Source organism: Triturus cristatus, chromosome 11, assembly GCF_964204655.1.
Source record: "Triturus cristatus chromosome 11, aTriCri1.1, whole genome shotgun sequence".
Lineage (NCBI taxonomy): Eukaryota > Metazoa > Chordata > Amphibia > Caudata > Salamandridae > Triturus > Triturus cristatus.
This window is the reverse complement of record NC_140594.1, coordinates 1,086,823,945-1,086,840,706: the sequence shown is the minus strand read 5'-3', so window position 1 is coordinate 1,086,840,706 and position 16,762 is coordinate 1,086,823,945. Positions and strand designations below refer to the sequence as shown.

General features: G+C 43.8%; 1 protein-coding gene across 12 annotated transcripts in view; it reads right to left on the bottom strand.

Moving 5' to 3' along the window:
• The window catches only part of TNIK (TRAF2 and NCK interacting kinase), a 787,085-nt gene that overhangs the window by 267,954 nt on the left and 502,369 nt on the right, over nucleotides 1–16,762 (bottom strand). For all 12 annotated transcript variants that reach the window (XM_085635448.1, XM_085635452.1, XM_085635449.1 and 9 more), the window contains exon 8: nucleotides 34–88. In XM_085635448.1, the coding sequence (XP_085491574.1) occupies nucleotides 34–88 (55 nt within the window). The remainder of the gene's footprint in view (nucleotides 1–33; nucleotides 89–16,762) is intronic.

Genomic DNA, 16,762 nt, shown 5'->3' with positions numbered 1-16,762 from the left:
AATTGTACACCAAAAGTACACTTGAATACTTACGGGGAGCGCCTTCGGCCATTTCAATGGCTGTGATTCCCAAAGACCACAAATCACTCTGGAAAAGAAATTCAAACAATACTTAGCTTGACACTGAAGTGTTTGCAGAACTATAACACTTACAAATAACTTTGGTTTTCAATTTGACAAGCAAGCCTTGGTCAGTCTACCATGAATGTGACCTGATGTTCCTAGCTGTGTTAGGCATTCCACACATTCTCGTTTTCCGATCGGCTAAGATAAGTTTAAGTGATCAATCATAACGGTCAGTCCAGATGAAATCCTCTGGGCATATCTTGTTGAGTGAGTGATATTTTAGAACGTCTGAACACTATCTGTCAAATGAAGTGATGGTATCAGTTCATGCAGTGCAGTCATAGATGGATGTCTCAAAGCCATGAGACTGTTACTCAAAGCAGGCTTGTGTTATGCTTGAAGTCCCAGACCTGTTTACGCATTGGCATTTTTAGAAGTAAAGTAACGCTTTCAGAAAATCTGAGCACGAGGATACTGAACAATTGTCTGCAAATAAATAAAGTTGTATGCACATTTACTAAGCATAATTGGACTCTATGGAAGGCATTATACACTTTCAATTGTCTGTCATGTGATTAAAGGCCAAAGGCACATATAGAGAGAAAAGGTCAATTAACATCTGTTAACATCTGACAAAATTTGCACAATAATACTAACAGCATTCCCCAAATATCATGAGATGTAGGCAGATATACAGGCCACATTTACCAGTCTACTTCATGTCTCTGTTGCACATTCTCCAAGACACAAAAAGAGTAGTTAATGCCTTCTGAGTCAGAGTGGTTATATTTTTAACTCCTCTCTCATGTCCTGGTATAACTGGTCCTGTCCTGCCTCAATAGACCCTCTTGTGTTATAGTGCTCTTGATCAACAGGTAAGGCCTGGAGCACAGGAAACAGACCTATCAATAAGGATACATAGAGTACTACGTCCAGCCTTAAAGTGAGTAAAACTATGCCAGTTTTGACTGCAGCAAATGTAAACATTGACTCATACCAACCACAGTAAATAATCACCACACCAAACACTACTTGAACAAAGGAAGCATTTGGGGGCCCGCAGATGCAGTCTGCAGTGGGACATAAAAGCCTCTGAGAAGGCCAGAGTTGCTGCCTGGTAAATGCCAGGGAAGGAAATCCCTTGAACTCTATCCAAAAGGCTTTCATCCTCCTTGTGGGCTTACTTTGAAAGTTGAAAGGAAGTAGAATATGTGCCAGGGAGTAGGTAGGGGTTGCCAAACTGACACTTGCATATGATGGATGGAGTCCACTTTGACTCAAATGTTGCAGTGAGAGAGTCTCTGGACATACATGGGGAAGTGGATAAAACATCTTCACTGTATAATTTAGTGTTAGCATGTGACTTAGGTTCAGAAGATGTCATGGACATCTCCACTTTTACAGGCTCCCATCAAGGAAGTACTATAGACTTTACCCAGATAAATTTGGATGTTAGCACCCTATTTATCAAATTCAAGATCATTGCAAATTGGAGCAGCGACCATAAGCTTTTACGTTTGAGCCTTCGTCGAATATTAATACCAGACCTTGATCATGTGCAGAAGGGTGAATTGGCTTATGAAGAGAATACGGATGTGTGAATCAAGTGGTATAGAATTGATGCCTCCTTGTAATTCAAAGATCTTGTCATGAGTAAACTTGATTCTAATATTACCTGCCTGACACAGGAAGCTGACCCTAGCTCTATTGTAAATTGATTAGTCAGGAGGACTTGCGTATGCTTACCATTAAGAACCGCAAAAAGGATATATACCATTACAGAGACGGTTTAACTTCACATGTTCAGCAGCTCATACACAGCTTTTAGAGGCACCTAAGTGACAACCATGCCACTTATAAAATTGTCTTCGAGATTCTCAAAAATGAGATACAAATACAGCATGGGAGGGTCTCAAACATTAAACAGGGATACCAAGAGATTATTATTATTATCAGGGCCACTGGAATTATGCGATTTAAGCAGCCATGGCAATTCTCGCATTATTATGGATTTACCACATAATCCATCCTCTACAGCATAATCTGCAGATTTTAACCCAAAAAATTGTTTGTAGCTCAAGCGGTTCAAAAATTACAAAATTTATGGCAACTCAGGTTTTTACACACTGGAAGGCTTTTCATAAAGGTTGGCCAGTTATCCTTTAGTTTCCTATTGCTGTATTTGGAATGTTAAATTGGTTCTAATTAAGGTGAACTCCTTCTCAGACACGGTTTCCAGGTGTAAAAATGACAAACTAATTAAGTAATACTATCTGTTCCACATTATACCACATAATTTGTCTTTTATTCCCACATAATTTAGTCAACTCTGCTGCAAAATTTGGTCCTCCTCTGGCGCATAATTCCAGTGACCCTGGATATTATAAATCACATTTATTTGGCAGACAATACCAAATTCAGAATCAAGAATCATATTCCAGCTGAAAGATGGATAGCCACTTTGCTGAGGTCTTTAATTCAGGCAGGAACAAGTGTAATCTAGTTGAAAAGATTGAAAATCCAAATATAAATTCTGTGATGCTCTTCAACTTCAGAAGTTGAAATAAAGTCAATGAAGTAGCCCATGCAATCAAGGCATCTCATTTAGGGGCTGTGTCAGTGGATATTTGTAGAACAAATATTACTCTTGGGGCCCCAATTATCACCAACATCTTGCATGCAGTAATTCAAGGAGCCCCAATAACATCATGGGGGAGGCAGGAATGGTCCCCATTTATAAAACAAAAGGGGTATAGAAAGAGCCCCAATTGTCACAGAGAAATCTCCCTCCTTGATTCAACATCTAAGATTTTGGGACAAATTCTGCTCACAAGACTGGAGGACTGGGCTAAAGAAAACTATGTTTATCAGAGGTCCAATATGGCTTTCGGCCGGTTATTGGCACAGTAGAACAGTCCCTTAATCTCTCCTTAATAATATGGAAGTATGTCAAGGCCAGGGGAAGTACATTACATACGGCTTTTATGGGCCTCTCCTGTGCCTTTGACAATGTACATTTTTCAAAACTTTGGAACATGTTAGAAACCATGGGAGTGGAAGAGGCCCTTATTTGACTTCTGTTAAAATTACACTTAGCTACCATAGTCAGAACCAGATACAGTCCTAATGGAGAATGTACAGCCTCAGAGAGCTCGGAGTGTGATGCACCGAAAGGCTATATCTTAGCTCCTTTTCACTTTTTATTCCATGTTACTGTTCTAGGAACCTTTATTTGTGCCCCAGGCTGGAAAACACCCAATACTAATTCTGCTATACACTGATGACACTGTACTTCTAGCCAGAACCACAAACGCCCTTCAGATTTTATTAGATGCATTCAAAACTTTTATGAGTAATTTAGAGTTAAATGTGCATATTAGCAAATCATTTATCATGACAAGCGAACCAATAAATTTGCAATCTAAGACACATTTTAATGGTGAGGTAGAGGTTCGTAGGGTCACCATATTTAACTATTTGGGAATTACGTGTGACACTTCATTGCAGTGGGAACATTGATAAATATTACATCACATCAATCTGTAAGGATGTTTGATGACCGAGACGATTTCTCGTTTTACCACTAAACTTGGTCACAGACCTTTGAAGGTGATGCTACAGTTGTATAGTAGTAAATACCTTTCAGTACTCTCTATGGGGCGAGCACATGAGGTCACCCCAGGAGCTCTTCAAATAACGAACATTTCTTTTTACTCCGACCACGTTCTGTACCAGCGAGCAGTGCTCCCTCATCTGTCACGCTGAATTAGGGGTCATTTATATATCAGACACTATACGATTAGCCCATCTATTACTATAGCTTAAAATTTGTCTCTCACCAGGGATGGCCTTTTCAAGATTACTATCAAAAGACTACCTGGAGCTGAATAATTCATTAAAAATTCTATGGCTCACTTACATTAACAGACCATGTTATAGCTGGGCGTCCCAGAATATTTTTCTAATCCTGAGATGATTGACAAACAGTAAAACGAGGATGAAAACCCTGTTTTTAAATCAGTGCGAGGGCAGAACAATGGCAAGCTAGGCCTCCTGTAGCTTTGTATGGCCCCTTTATAACGATAGATAGATAGATAGATAGATAGATAGATAGATAGATAGATAGATAGATAGATAGATAGATAGATAGATAGATAGATAGATAGATAGATAGATAGACATCCGTCCCCCCCCCCCCGTCGGATTATTTACTGAATGTAGTGCTTTTCCTGAGATATAGTGCCTCCATATTAGGAGTGCAGTATTAAAGCATACAGTATGGGATCTAAGTGCAAAAAAATAGCGTAAAACTATATTATAGTCCCTAAAACTCTGTCCAAGAAAAATTGGATTAAAGACAATCTCTCCTTAAGTCCTCATAAAACCCCCAAATTAGTATAATGTGCTGAGTGCTTTGTTTTGATAGGCCGTCAGAAGGGCAAGGGATCATATCTGGTGATTGTTTCTTCATTTCGGGGAAGGCGACTAAATGGTGTACTGTAGCCAGTCACAACCTAGTTAAAACAAAACGCTGCTGGATATTAGTCACCCAGGACAAATAGTATTGACATCCCTCCTGCAGGTATTTCGATATATACACATCAGTTGTGGACTTTCTTCATTCCTGTCTATAATTTAAGAAAGAAGCCTTAATTACACTATTATCAAGTGTTAATGTTCTATGAAGGTCGTGCAATATAGATATGTTAAATAATGATTTAAAAATATCATTAATATAGGAAAGCCAGGGTATTTTCAAAATAAGATCTAGAGCTAAGCAATCTAAATAAGCAGCTTTGGTAAAACATGTTTTAGCTTTTGCCCAGATAGAAAACAAAAGTACTAAAGGTTTCAATAAAAGGGAATCTTCTAAAAATTGCAACCCATCCTCCTTATGCACAGTGAAAGATGACGCAAAGGCTGGTAAACATAACAGGTGCTTAAGAAAGGAATTCTCATCGATCTGAAGGGGATTACTAGGTGCATGTTCCCACAGCCCTCCTCCAAACATGGCAGTGGACAGCATTTTCAATATTTCAATCCAAGTTTATTAGAGAACTTAAATATTCAAAATCCGACTTATCTTCAATCAAGCATTTAAAATCCTTTCGGACCATGTGCCATTACATGCGAGTCCTCGGCGTACAACATAGGAACTGGACGTGCGGCGATGGTAGTTGTGTCAGCCTGCAGAGCCTGAGGAGCCCCACCAACCTCATCAATAAAAAGGGAAAACATAAAAAGTGTCAACACCCAACCCTGTCCGATTCCCCTCTTAATTCTAAATGGAGTGGAACATTCCCCATTAGGGCCATTCCGGAACTTGGCTTACAGATTTTCATACAGCCGTGCCAGGAAACAAGCTATGTCCTCCGGGGCGCCAATGGAACTCAGGGTAGGCTTGAGTGGTCTACTAAATCAAAAGCGCTGCTCAAGTCAGCAAAACATAAGTAAAGAAACTCAGTCTTAGCATTAGAGTGCTTCCCAGTAAGCAGATCGAGATTCACTGTCCCCAGGCCTCTCCTAAAACCAAACTGTACCTCCGATGAGATAGATTTATCAACTGGCCACTCCTCCAAACCACGGTAAAACTACCTTGCCCATCAGTTTAGCTGATGAGTCCAAGAGGGAAATGGGAAGGTAATATTTAGGGTCAGATTTATCCCCATTCTTGAAGATATTTACTATAACTGAAACAGCCCAACAAGAGTGAATCGTACCTTCGGCGGCCGAGTTAAGTATCCAAATCAGGATGGGGCACTCCATAATTTCCCCGATCCTTTGAATGCATCAACTGGTACCCCATCTGGTACAGGCAGCTTCCCGTCTGCACTCTGTTCTAATGCAACATAAACCTCCTCCAAGGTGACATGTAAGGGAAGATAGTGGCTACACAACTTCCTCCCATCCATTGCTGGCCAAACATTTTCCTGATAAGAATTTTAAATGCCTGAGAAGTGGGTGACCAATGCTTCACAAGGAACAAAGGATGTAAATTTGGCAAAATAATCATTTCTTAAAAATGGGCATTTACCGTGCTTCAAAACAAGGTCATATCTTTGATCTCAGCAGCCAGCAGCAGATTTGTCCATGCCTCCTAATGTAACACCTTCTTCCTGGCAGCAAGGACCTGGTTTTAATTCTTAAGTAAATGCTTGATAACTGTGTAGTCCCTGGGGGAACTATGCAGAGCAGTTCTTAAAAGCATGGAAGCCTGGGTACACGAGTGATCAAACCACCCGCAATTACTGTTTGATTGGTCTTATGGGTTGTGGGAGTAATCCATGGTTAAAAACCTTTCCTATGTGTGGGTGGCCCCAGAAGTCCAGCTAAGGGGATGTCATGGGCCAGGTTAAAGAGAAACTATCTGGAACTAAATAAGATGAATTCTCCAGATTGGCCTCACACTACCCGTGTTTCTGACGTAATTTGCATTCGGGAACCTTGGTGTGTGGACCTAATTCATGTTGAAGGATTCTCTTCCCACTTCCTCAGCACAATACCAGCCCCAGCAGGGCAGGCAAAAGGAAGCTTAGCGATTCTAATATCAAACTTGTTACCACCAGAAAGTCGGTGTCTGTTTCACCCCCCTATGTACTTCTATGGTTACCATTTAAGGGTGCTCAGATTTGGTGGTGCTCAATTTCTATTATTCTTTGACTCTTCCCGTAGTGCTGTAATTCATGCTCTTGATGCAGGTTTGGAAGCACTGTTGCTTCCTGTTAATTCTAAATATTGTATTTTATGGGGTGGTGATTTTAATATTTAGTGATGCTCTTTACCTGCAAGACAGGTGTGTGGGGTAACCAATGCAGAAGGGGTAGGAGTTCCACATTTCCCACACAACAATTGTGGTAAAGCATTGAATTCCTCAATCTTTAAATATGATTTTTTGAGATGCTGGAAAGAGCAAGGTAAACAAATTCCCAGAGTCAAAGCGATGACATTTACTCTCTGAACATGATTGTTTCCTTTCTGTCCTAGGATGCTTGATTCCGGTCCAGGGAAGACATGGCTTGGCAGTTCGGGCTGGACTGTTCCCATGAGGCACAGGGTCAAGACTGATTTGCATATGGCCATGTCTGAACTGGGGTGGCGTGGTGGGCAAAAGAACGATGGATTTAACCCAGATCTCTTGACTGGGGGAGAATGTCTGCATTGTCAGCATTCCATCCATCATTTGTTTGTTGTACGCTTTTCGCCCTAAGTGGGATGGGTATTCCCAGACGTGGGACCCGTGCTCACTACGCCACTGGAGTCAAGCTATCCTGGCTGATGACGGCTGATAGCCAGAAACCGGTCCTAGGATGCTTGATTCCGGTCCAGGGAAGACATGGCTTGGCAGTTCGGGCTGGACTGTTCCCATGAGGCACAGGGTCAAGACTGATTTGCATATGGCCATGTCTGAACTGGGGTGGCGTGGTGGGCAAAAGAACGATGGATTTAACCCAGATCTCTTGACTGGGGGAGAATGTCTGCATTGTCAGCATTCCGTCCATCATTTGTTTGTTGTAACGCTTTTCGCCCTAAGTGGGATGGGTATTCCCAGACGTGGGACCCGTGCTCACTACGCCACTGGAGTCAAGCTATCCTGGCTGATGATGGCTGATAGCCAGAAACCGGTCCTAGGATGCTTGATTCCGGTCCAGGAAAGACATGGCTTGGCAGTTCGGGCTGGACTGTTCCCATGAGGCACAGGGTCAAGACTGATTTGCATATGGCCATGTCTGAACTGGGGTGGCGTGGTGGGCAAAAGAACGATGGATTTAACCCAGATCTCTTGACTGGGGGAGAATGTCTGCATTGTCAGCATTCTGTCCATCATTTGTTTGTTGTAACGCTTTTCGCCCTAAGTGGGATGGGTATTCCCAGACGTGGGACCCGTGCTCACTACGCCACTGGAGTCAAGCTATCCTGGCTGATGACGGCTGATAGCCAGAAACCGGTCCTAGGATGCTTGATTCCGGTCCAGGGAAGACATGGCTTGGCAGTTCGGGCTGGACTGTTCCCATGAGGCACAGGGTCAAGACTGATTTGCATATGGCCATGTCTGAACTGGGGTGGCGTGGTGGGCAAAAGAACGATGGATTTAACCCAGATCTCTTGACTGGGGGAGAATGTCTGCATTGTCAGCATTCCGTCCATCATTTGTTTGTTGTAACGACAATGAGCAGTGTGCATATATTTCACACCAAGCCTTGAGGTATAGCTACTGGCAGCACTGCTGAAAATGAGCAGTGTGCCTATATTAACACTGCAAGCCTTGGGGTATAGCTACTGCCAGCACTGCTGACAATGAGCAGTGTGCATATATTAACACTGCAAGCCTTGGGGTATAGCTACTGCCAGCACTGCTGACAATGAGCAGTGTGCATATATTAACACTGCAAGCCTTGGAGTATTGCTACTGCCAGCACTGCCGACAATGAGCAGTGTGCCTATATTAACACTGCAAACCTTGGGGTATAGCTACTGCTAGCACTGCTGACAATGAGCAGTGTGCCTATATTAACACTGCAAGCCTTGTGGTATAGCTACTGCCAGCACTGCTGACAATGAGCAGTGTGCCTATATTAACACTGCAAGCCTTGGGGTATAGCTACTGCCAGCACTGCTGACAATGAGCAGTGTGCATATATTAACACTGCAAGCCTTGGGGTATAGCTACTGCCAGCACTGCCGACAATGAGCAGTGTGCCTATATGAACACTGCAAGCCTTGTGGTATAGCTACTGCCAGCACTGCTGACAATGAGCAGTGTGCCTATATTAACACTGCAAACCTTGGGGTATAGCTACTGCCAGCACTGCTGAAAATGAGCAGTGTGAATATATTAACACTGCAAGCCTTGGGGTATAGCTTCTGCCAGCACTGCTGACAATGAGCAGTGTGCACAACATTAAGCTCGCCCAAATGTCCAGCTTTGGGCGAGGGATCAATGGTGACATCCAGGACAGCTGCCACACCATGAAAAACGTCCTGCAAGAACGTTGTAAGCGCCGGACATGACCAAGACATATGTAGGAAGTCAGCTAATCAAGTAACACATCTCACATATTTAATCCAGTCCCTCCCATCAAATCTAGCTATATATACAGTATAATAGTAATGATGCAAGTATTTAGGTGCAGTAACAATGTGCGGCCCTGCTGCCTTTTAAGAGTCAGGTGTGTAACGCTTGCGGGGGCAGCGGAGAGGCGGGACTGATGTACCCATGCAGTCCTTCGGAGATAAGACTGTGCAGTGCATGTGAAACCTAAAAAGGGAAGAGGGATATTGAGAGACACTGACTTAAAAGAGGATCTTGATGGGGTTCAAGGGGTGCAGTACCAGGGTGGACACCAAACCCCACTGAGGCCGGGCCAGCAGATTCTTGTACGGGACAGGTCTGAAGAGAGACTGGAGAGATGGGCACTCAGGAGCCCATATGGGGGACTTCAGCACAGACATTCCCTGTGTCCAGATCTCTGGAAAGAGGGGAGTTTAAGGCTGTATAGGGGTAAAAGCACGGTTATCTGTAAAGAAGTTATGAGCAATTCGGAAGGGAGTGACTAAACAAAAGTGAAACCGTGCGGAGTTGACTCAGCCCAGCAGATGGCATGAGAGATCTGCAAGGAACCCCTTTGTTGGTGGAAAGTGAAACCAGGTATGTGTGGTGAAGATCATACGGGTAGGCTGTCAGGTATAGGAGATTTTTACTGGCACTGTTGGGAGAGGAGTTGCAGTGTACACATTTAGGAACACTGACCTGAGACTGTACGCCAATGATTCTCACAGAAGTGTGCAAGTTGAATCAATGTAAATGTAAATTGATACTTGTATAGCGCACTACTCACCCGCAAGGGTCTCAAGGCGCTTGTACGAATACCGATGTGGAACCCATCCTGGCTTTCCCTGTGAGGCGTCCACTCCTGGGCACCCCCAAGGTGGAGGCCAGGCATCCTTAGCGTTGTGGGGGCCGTTGTGGAGATTAAGCAAGCTATTGCCCAGAGTTGCAGAGTGGGACTCCATGATTGGAATGGCACCGAGGCGAGAATTATCAGGTCCGTGGAATTTTTGAGCCCAAGACCCGCCGAGGCGGGCAATTGAACCCTGGTCCCGGGCTAGACCTCTGCATCAGGGTCTGCCGCTCTAATCATTGAGCCACACTTCTCCACCCAAACGCGTCAATACACTGCACTGACCAGGGCTTCTTTCGAAAAATGAAATCGATAATCAAACTAAACTCAAGGTATCTGAAATGTGTTGTGTGTTTGCATTCCGGAGGAAGCCAGGAGCAGGTAATGAAAATCGAGAGAAGGGGCAGAACAAAGGATGTGGCATTACGGCTAGAACTTGGCGTCTGTTCACAAGCACGCTTGAAATGCGTTCTAACACAAACAGTTTAAATAAAAGACTTTGGAGTAAGAAAAAAACTGTCAGAAAGCACGCTTTAAATACATGCAAGTTCCCATCAAAGCTGCTGGATGAGAATAAGTACATGGGACACAGGAGACTGAGAAGTGAAGCGCACATGGAACAACAGGAAATAGAATGCTTGCAACCAATAAAAAAAAAGAGGAAAAGTAAAGTGGCAAGCACATAGACCAATCAGAAGTGAAGTTGGGATGTAAGCCCCTTTTAAGATATATTGAATACAATAGATTTCACAAGCACAGTGCAAGTGCTGTGTAGGCGAAACCTAAAAAGGAGACTCAATGAATCGAAGAGAAAGTAAATAACAGAGTTAGGCGGAAAGTGAAGGATTTACGTGTGTTCAATAATGAATCCCCTGCAACACTTCTCCACGGATGCCAGAGCAAAGGATGGTGAATGGTACACAGTTCTCTCTAGTTATTAGTCCTAGTAGTACAAATCACTCGTGGCAGGGTACATTAGAATATCTATCACTGCAAACGTAATTACTAACTGTTCACCTGGTGAAAACAAATTTCTACTGAGTCTAAACGCAGCCCATTTTCTTACAGTATTTCCTGTATCTTGTCTACCCTGGTGGGCAGCCACTTCCTGCTATAGAAAGACTGAACATTCCAAAAGATCCAATTTGCTGTATGGCTTAAGAGATATGAATATTCACTTGCATTAAAATGCACAATGAAGAGCTTGATTGGCTGGTCTTCTACAAGTCACCTTCACTGGAGGTTCTCATAGGCCAGCAGCTTCAGCTCACACTGCTGGCAGCCCTCTCAGTGGGCACAGTACAGAACGAGAGCCTAATTAGAGGGTTTAAACAATCATAGCTGAGTAGCATTCATCCAGCCCACTGTGCTTCCATTTTAGACAAGCAAAGACAGAAGATTTGGACTGCAGAGCCAATTTGCACAGCAGGGTTTACAGATGCTGCTTTGCAGCTAATTGTGGACATAAATTAAATGCCACTGGTAACCAGGCAAAATAAATGTCTGCTGTAAGGGAGAGCCAGATATGGAAAGGTAGTGAGGTTTTATGCACAATGTATACGTATTTAACTCCTTTGCAAGTATTTCAATAGCACTTGGCACCCTTTCCTATAGGCATCCTGCAAAACCTAGATAGACAGGACAGAAATATGGGGACGCATTATATTGCGGGTTTACATGGGTTTTCATTGCAGATCCGTGGCCACTGCTCTGCCTCCCCTAACCGAGTCAATGTGTAGGCATGTGTGAGGTTAGCAAGGGTGGCATGGACGTTCCACCACAGCACAAGAGCGTACACAACATATCCAAGTTTGATTTACACCTCGATAAATCGTGGCTTATTTTCATTGGGTTTTTTAAATAAAAACAGATAACTTGTTTTTTGTTAAATTTATTTCCAGACATTTTCAGGAAAAAGGCTACTTTGCAAGCCTCATCTGTAAAAAAGCAAAGATAAAAATAAAATCAGCAACTGGGCATATCAATAGGAGGATACATTTATTAAGATTGTGGCATAATGCATGATCGAATATATATGTCCTAGTTCTAGCCTCTCTAGATACCAAAAGAAAGATAACATTTAACTGTGCTATATATGTTACTTTTATATATATCCTAGTGCGAGCCATTCTACAGGCCAATGGGAAGATATCTAACTCTGCTATATATCTTTTTTAAATATGAATTCTAATCTACCCATTACATTATACGATTGGAGGACGGTATCTACATGCGTAGATATTTCAGTAATATAAATACTAACTCTAGCTATTCTACAGGCCAATAAAAGAATCATTTTTAGGTTGGTCTAGAGATAGATGGCATTAGTTGTCTCTCCAGCCTCACGGTTTCCCCAAAAAAACACTATAAAAATTTACATTCATATATCGATAAATACAGAGGCTTTTGGTCAACCCTCTTCATCTATTGGTCTGTTCATGTCTCATTTATACATTGCTTAAACCTACTTCAGCATACAGCATGGGCCACTGCGGCAGCACACGTCAGCCACTGGTTCTCTTCAATGAGAGTCACAGCATTTTGATATGTAGTGCTGTTTTTCTTTTTCTTTACTATTTGCCAATGTTTTTTGGCTTTGCCAACGTTTGTTTTTTTTGGGGGGGGAGGCTCGGCAGCCCACACCTGCAGCCACTGTGAAGCTCTGTCTCTGAGCAGACACAGAACCAACTGCAGTCATAAGCTGTGCTGGGATGTCCACCTCAGCAAGTGCTTTTCAGCTCAGCCATGACTTGTTCAAGGGCTACCAGTTGAATAATGTGGGGGCAGGTCTACCTCTCCCCTGCATTTTTTAGGGTGACACTTAACACCAGATCTGATCTGATGCAGGGCGCATCAGTCACCGCGTTCGAGGTGTTTTTGCATGCTAGGTGCCAGCCAGCCACACTTGCATCACAACCCAGCCCGTGCTGAACCTTTGTCTCTTCCCCTTCACCAATGCTCATCGTCCCAGTGTTGCATTGTAAAATCCAGCAGCTCCAGACTTTGAAATGCCGTGTACAACTTGGCCAGTACTTGCATTATAACACATGCATGGGAGTGTTGGTATCTGGAGAGCAGGCGCCTAGATTAAGAGCAATGAATGACGATACAATTTCTGAGGGAAGCTCAAGAGTAAACTGTCGGGTCAGGCTTAGCGCTCTTAGAAAAGGTGAGTGTTCTGAATTCATTTATCCACCCACAGTCACTGGTAACAAGCATCTTTGGCTATCATTGGGATACTATGTTCTTAGGTGGACATATGCATATGCACAAGAAAAACACAGTCACTCAAAGTGAAGGTATCTAGTGGCTGAAGTGGGCTGTTCAAGTGTTTAATACAATGTGCTGTGGAGCATAGTTTGAGTGAGATTTCAACAGCCCAATGGATAAACAGTGTTGACCAAAAGCCTCATATATGCATGTATTTTTCTTGCGAGTCTTTTGGAAAACATGAGGTTTGCAAGATACCTATATTTGACAAAAGCGGTCTTCAGGCTGGCCAGACATAAAAAAAAATGTGTGCACTGATCCAGTCAGTCTAAGCAATACAGTGTACCTTACAGTCCTAAACAATAATAAGAAAAGCAGAAAATAAAGTGTGAGGTGTTTAAGAGGCATGAAAGTTATATTGTTCGAAGAACATGGAAAGGAACCTGAATCTGCTAACCTGCCAATTTTTAATCACGAATGAACTGCTTCCAGTCCAATCATTCGAGTCCCTCCTCCTCTTTCGAGGGGCCAGACACAGCAAAGAACGTTGGGAGAGTGATGGACTGCCTAACGGTGAAACAGCATCACAACATTTGGTAAAAAGGCCACATTGGTCCTCAAAATCAGCTTGACTGAAAAAACGATGGTGTCAGGGGTCTGCACGGACAGAACTTGAAGCTCACTCACATGACAAGTTGAAGGGATTACAATGAGAAAGGCAGTATTAAGAATCAGAAGGTGCAGCTAACAGCAAGTCCTTGCTGGGGTAGAGACAAAATAAACAGTAACACATCTGTCAATTTGTCTTGTAAAGGGTCCGTGTTCTGAAAGTGAGGATGACATCCACATCCTCTGATGGTAGATCGAAAGCAGTTAACTGCGCAATCGCTATGCATGCAGGTATACATTGCACAAGTTTGGGTTCAGAACCCTGCCCTGCAGCTGCCACAGAAGATCTTCCCGCAGATGAGGCCTGATTGGAGAACAAATTCTTATCCCCAGAAGTTCCAGCTACCAAACTCTCCTGACCCATTTTGGAGCTACTCGGACAACTTGGGCCCAGTCATTTCTGATCTTCTTCAGAGCATGGGTAGGAAGCAGTGGCAGACAGGTGGCCAGATGTCCTGTTCCCCACTTCAGGCTGAATGCATCACCTAGAGAAAGCATTCTTGGGAACTCCAATGCAAAAAGGTTTGGAAATTGTGTGTTCTAAACTGTGACGAACAGAACTAGCCAGGGTTCTTGCCCTCTAGATGGAATACCCCATGCCACCTCAGGATATAGCCACCATTCATTATCCACATGACAATGTCAGCTGAGCCTGCCCTCCCTGGCATTTAAAGATCCCACCAGGTGGTTCTCGGTCAGTAAAATGCCTTGATGCTCCAGTCAACTTTAGAGCGTAGCGCCTCCTGGAAAACTGTTTGGGACCCCACTCTGTCCTATGTTTTGCAATACCACATGAAGGCTGTGTGATCCATGAAACCTACACTAGCCTTCCCCTGTATCTTCAACAAAATGATAAGGAGCCGCGTTTCCAACATAGACCTCTGATGGCCACCCCAAACCAGCATGGACGTATCCGTCACCACCATCAACTCTGGATGGAGAAGGGAGAAGGGTCTGACGCTGGTGGTATTGCAGTCTAATAGCCACCACTGTGGACTGTGTGCAGTCTCCTCTGAAACCATTGCAGAACTTGCATATGCCACGTGGCCAATACCAGGATGCATGTGGCCAAAAGACCCAGAAGTCTCAAAGCTGTTCTTACAAGGAAAGAGCACCAAGGTTGAAACACCGAGATCATAGTGTGTCCTGGACTCGCTGCAGCAGACGAAAGGCCCTAAACAGCACCGTATCAAGAATGGCCCAAATAAATGAAAATCTCTGGGCAGGAATCAGATGCAACATTGGCTCACTGGCAGAGAACCTCATTATGTTCGGAGATTCGCCATCATCCAGAAGTGGTCTACGACTGATTGTGGTGAACATGTCTTCAATAGCCAGTCATTTAGATAGAGTTAAACCTGTATACCCAAGGTGCAGCGAAACCAATGCTATCACTTTTGTGACCACACACATGACGATTATAAGTCAAAAAGGGCGCTCAATAAGCTGAAAATGCTAAAACTGCAGGACGGGCACATGCAAATATGCATCTAAAAGATCCAAGCAAACCACCCAGTCATCTTGATCCATGGCAGACAGAACATGGTCCAACGTGATTATTTTGAACTTATCCTCTGAAGGAAGGCACAGTGTGCTCAGATCAAAAATAGGATCTCTGTCCTCCTTCAGCACAAGGAAATAGCGGGAGTAGGCACCTGTTCCTAGTTACAAGACCATCACCCTTTCGTTAACCCCAGTTAGCCCAATAAAGCCTGCACCTCTTGTGCCAACATGGAAAGATGCTCCTCCGAAAGCTGCTCCAATGCAGGAGGAAGATTGGGTGGGGTGGAAAGAAATGGAGGGGCGGAGGACTGAGTGGAGAGGTGGAGGTCTGGGTGGAGCATTGTCGTGGGTGGCCATCATGATATCTGCTGAATACCTGGCCATGACCACGAAAAGGACTGGGGTGACTGCCGTGATGAAGGCAGGGTCTGGCAGTCCCTATATGCCAAACCCTAGTATCAGCTCAAAAGAGTCAGAAGTGCTGCAAAAACCTGAGTAGGGTTAGAAAGGCCCAAGAAACGTGCTGTCGTTCCGATTGTCTTAAAACATAAGAAGTTGTTAGACGGTGAGAACCATAAAAGAGCATCTCCAAACCCAGTGGACCTGATCAACACATGATGGAGGAGCATCACAGTAGTGTCCACCCCACATAGCAGGAAGCCAGTACTTTCCAGGCCAGCCTGAATTAAATATTCGTTGGCATCTTAGCCATTCTGAATAGATTGAGCCAAAGAGGCCCAGATCACCTATGGAACCACCGGGCAAGATCTCACTGGCCATATCCCAAAGGACATGCAGGTAACGGCCTAGCAGGCAGACTACATTGACTGAAAGCAGCACCAAGCTGGAAGAAGTGAGCATCCGTTCCTTGAATGCCTCAATCTTTTTCAACTCCACGTGTGGAAAGGCTGTAGGAAATACATTAGAGCTCCAGCACCAGAGGCAGACATTGTGTGGATCCCTCACCAACATCTGTTTCCGATAAGAAAAACTAAATGTGAACCTGTAGTCTTCAGGTGGGCCATGGTTCCATTGCAAACTGGAATGATGCTGGAAGAAAATGGCAACCAAGGAATGGGGGCGGGGCTCTCAATTCGGGTATGAAGGCACAGAAAGAAAGGAACTGACATCACTCTGCTGTGGGAGGGCTTTATGTGTGGCACTGCCCTGTCACTTCTGCGGAGGAACAAAGTCAACGTGAATTTGCACATCCCACCAAACACTGCTAGGAATATTTTCAGATCCAGTCTGGCACCTGGGAAATATTCTAAAGGTGAAGAATCTGCGGTTAGAAATATTCATCAGAAATGTATTTGGACTAAAGTGAATATATATTTTTACAGTGGTTGATGGACCATTTTAACACCTTTACTCACAAGCGCCAATGACATGTGAAATTTGATCTGGGTACTGAA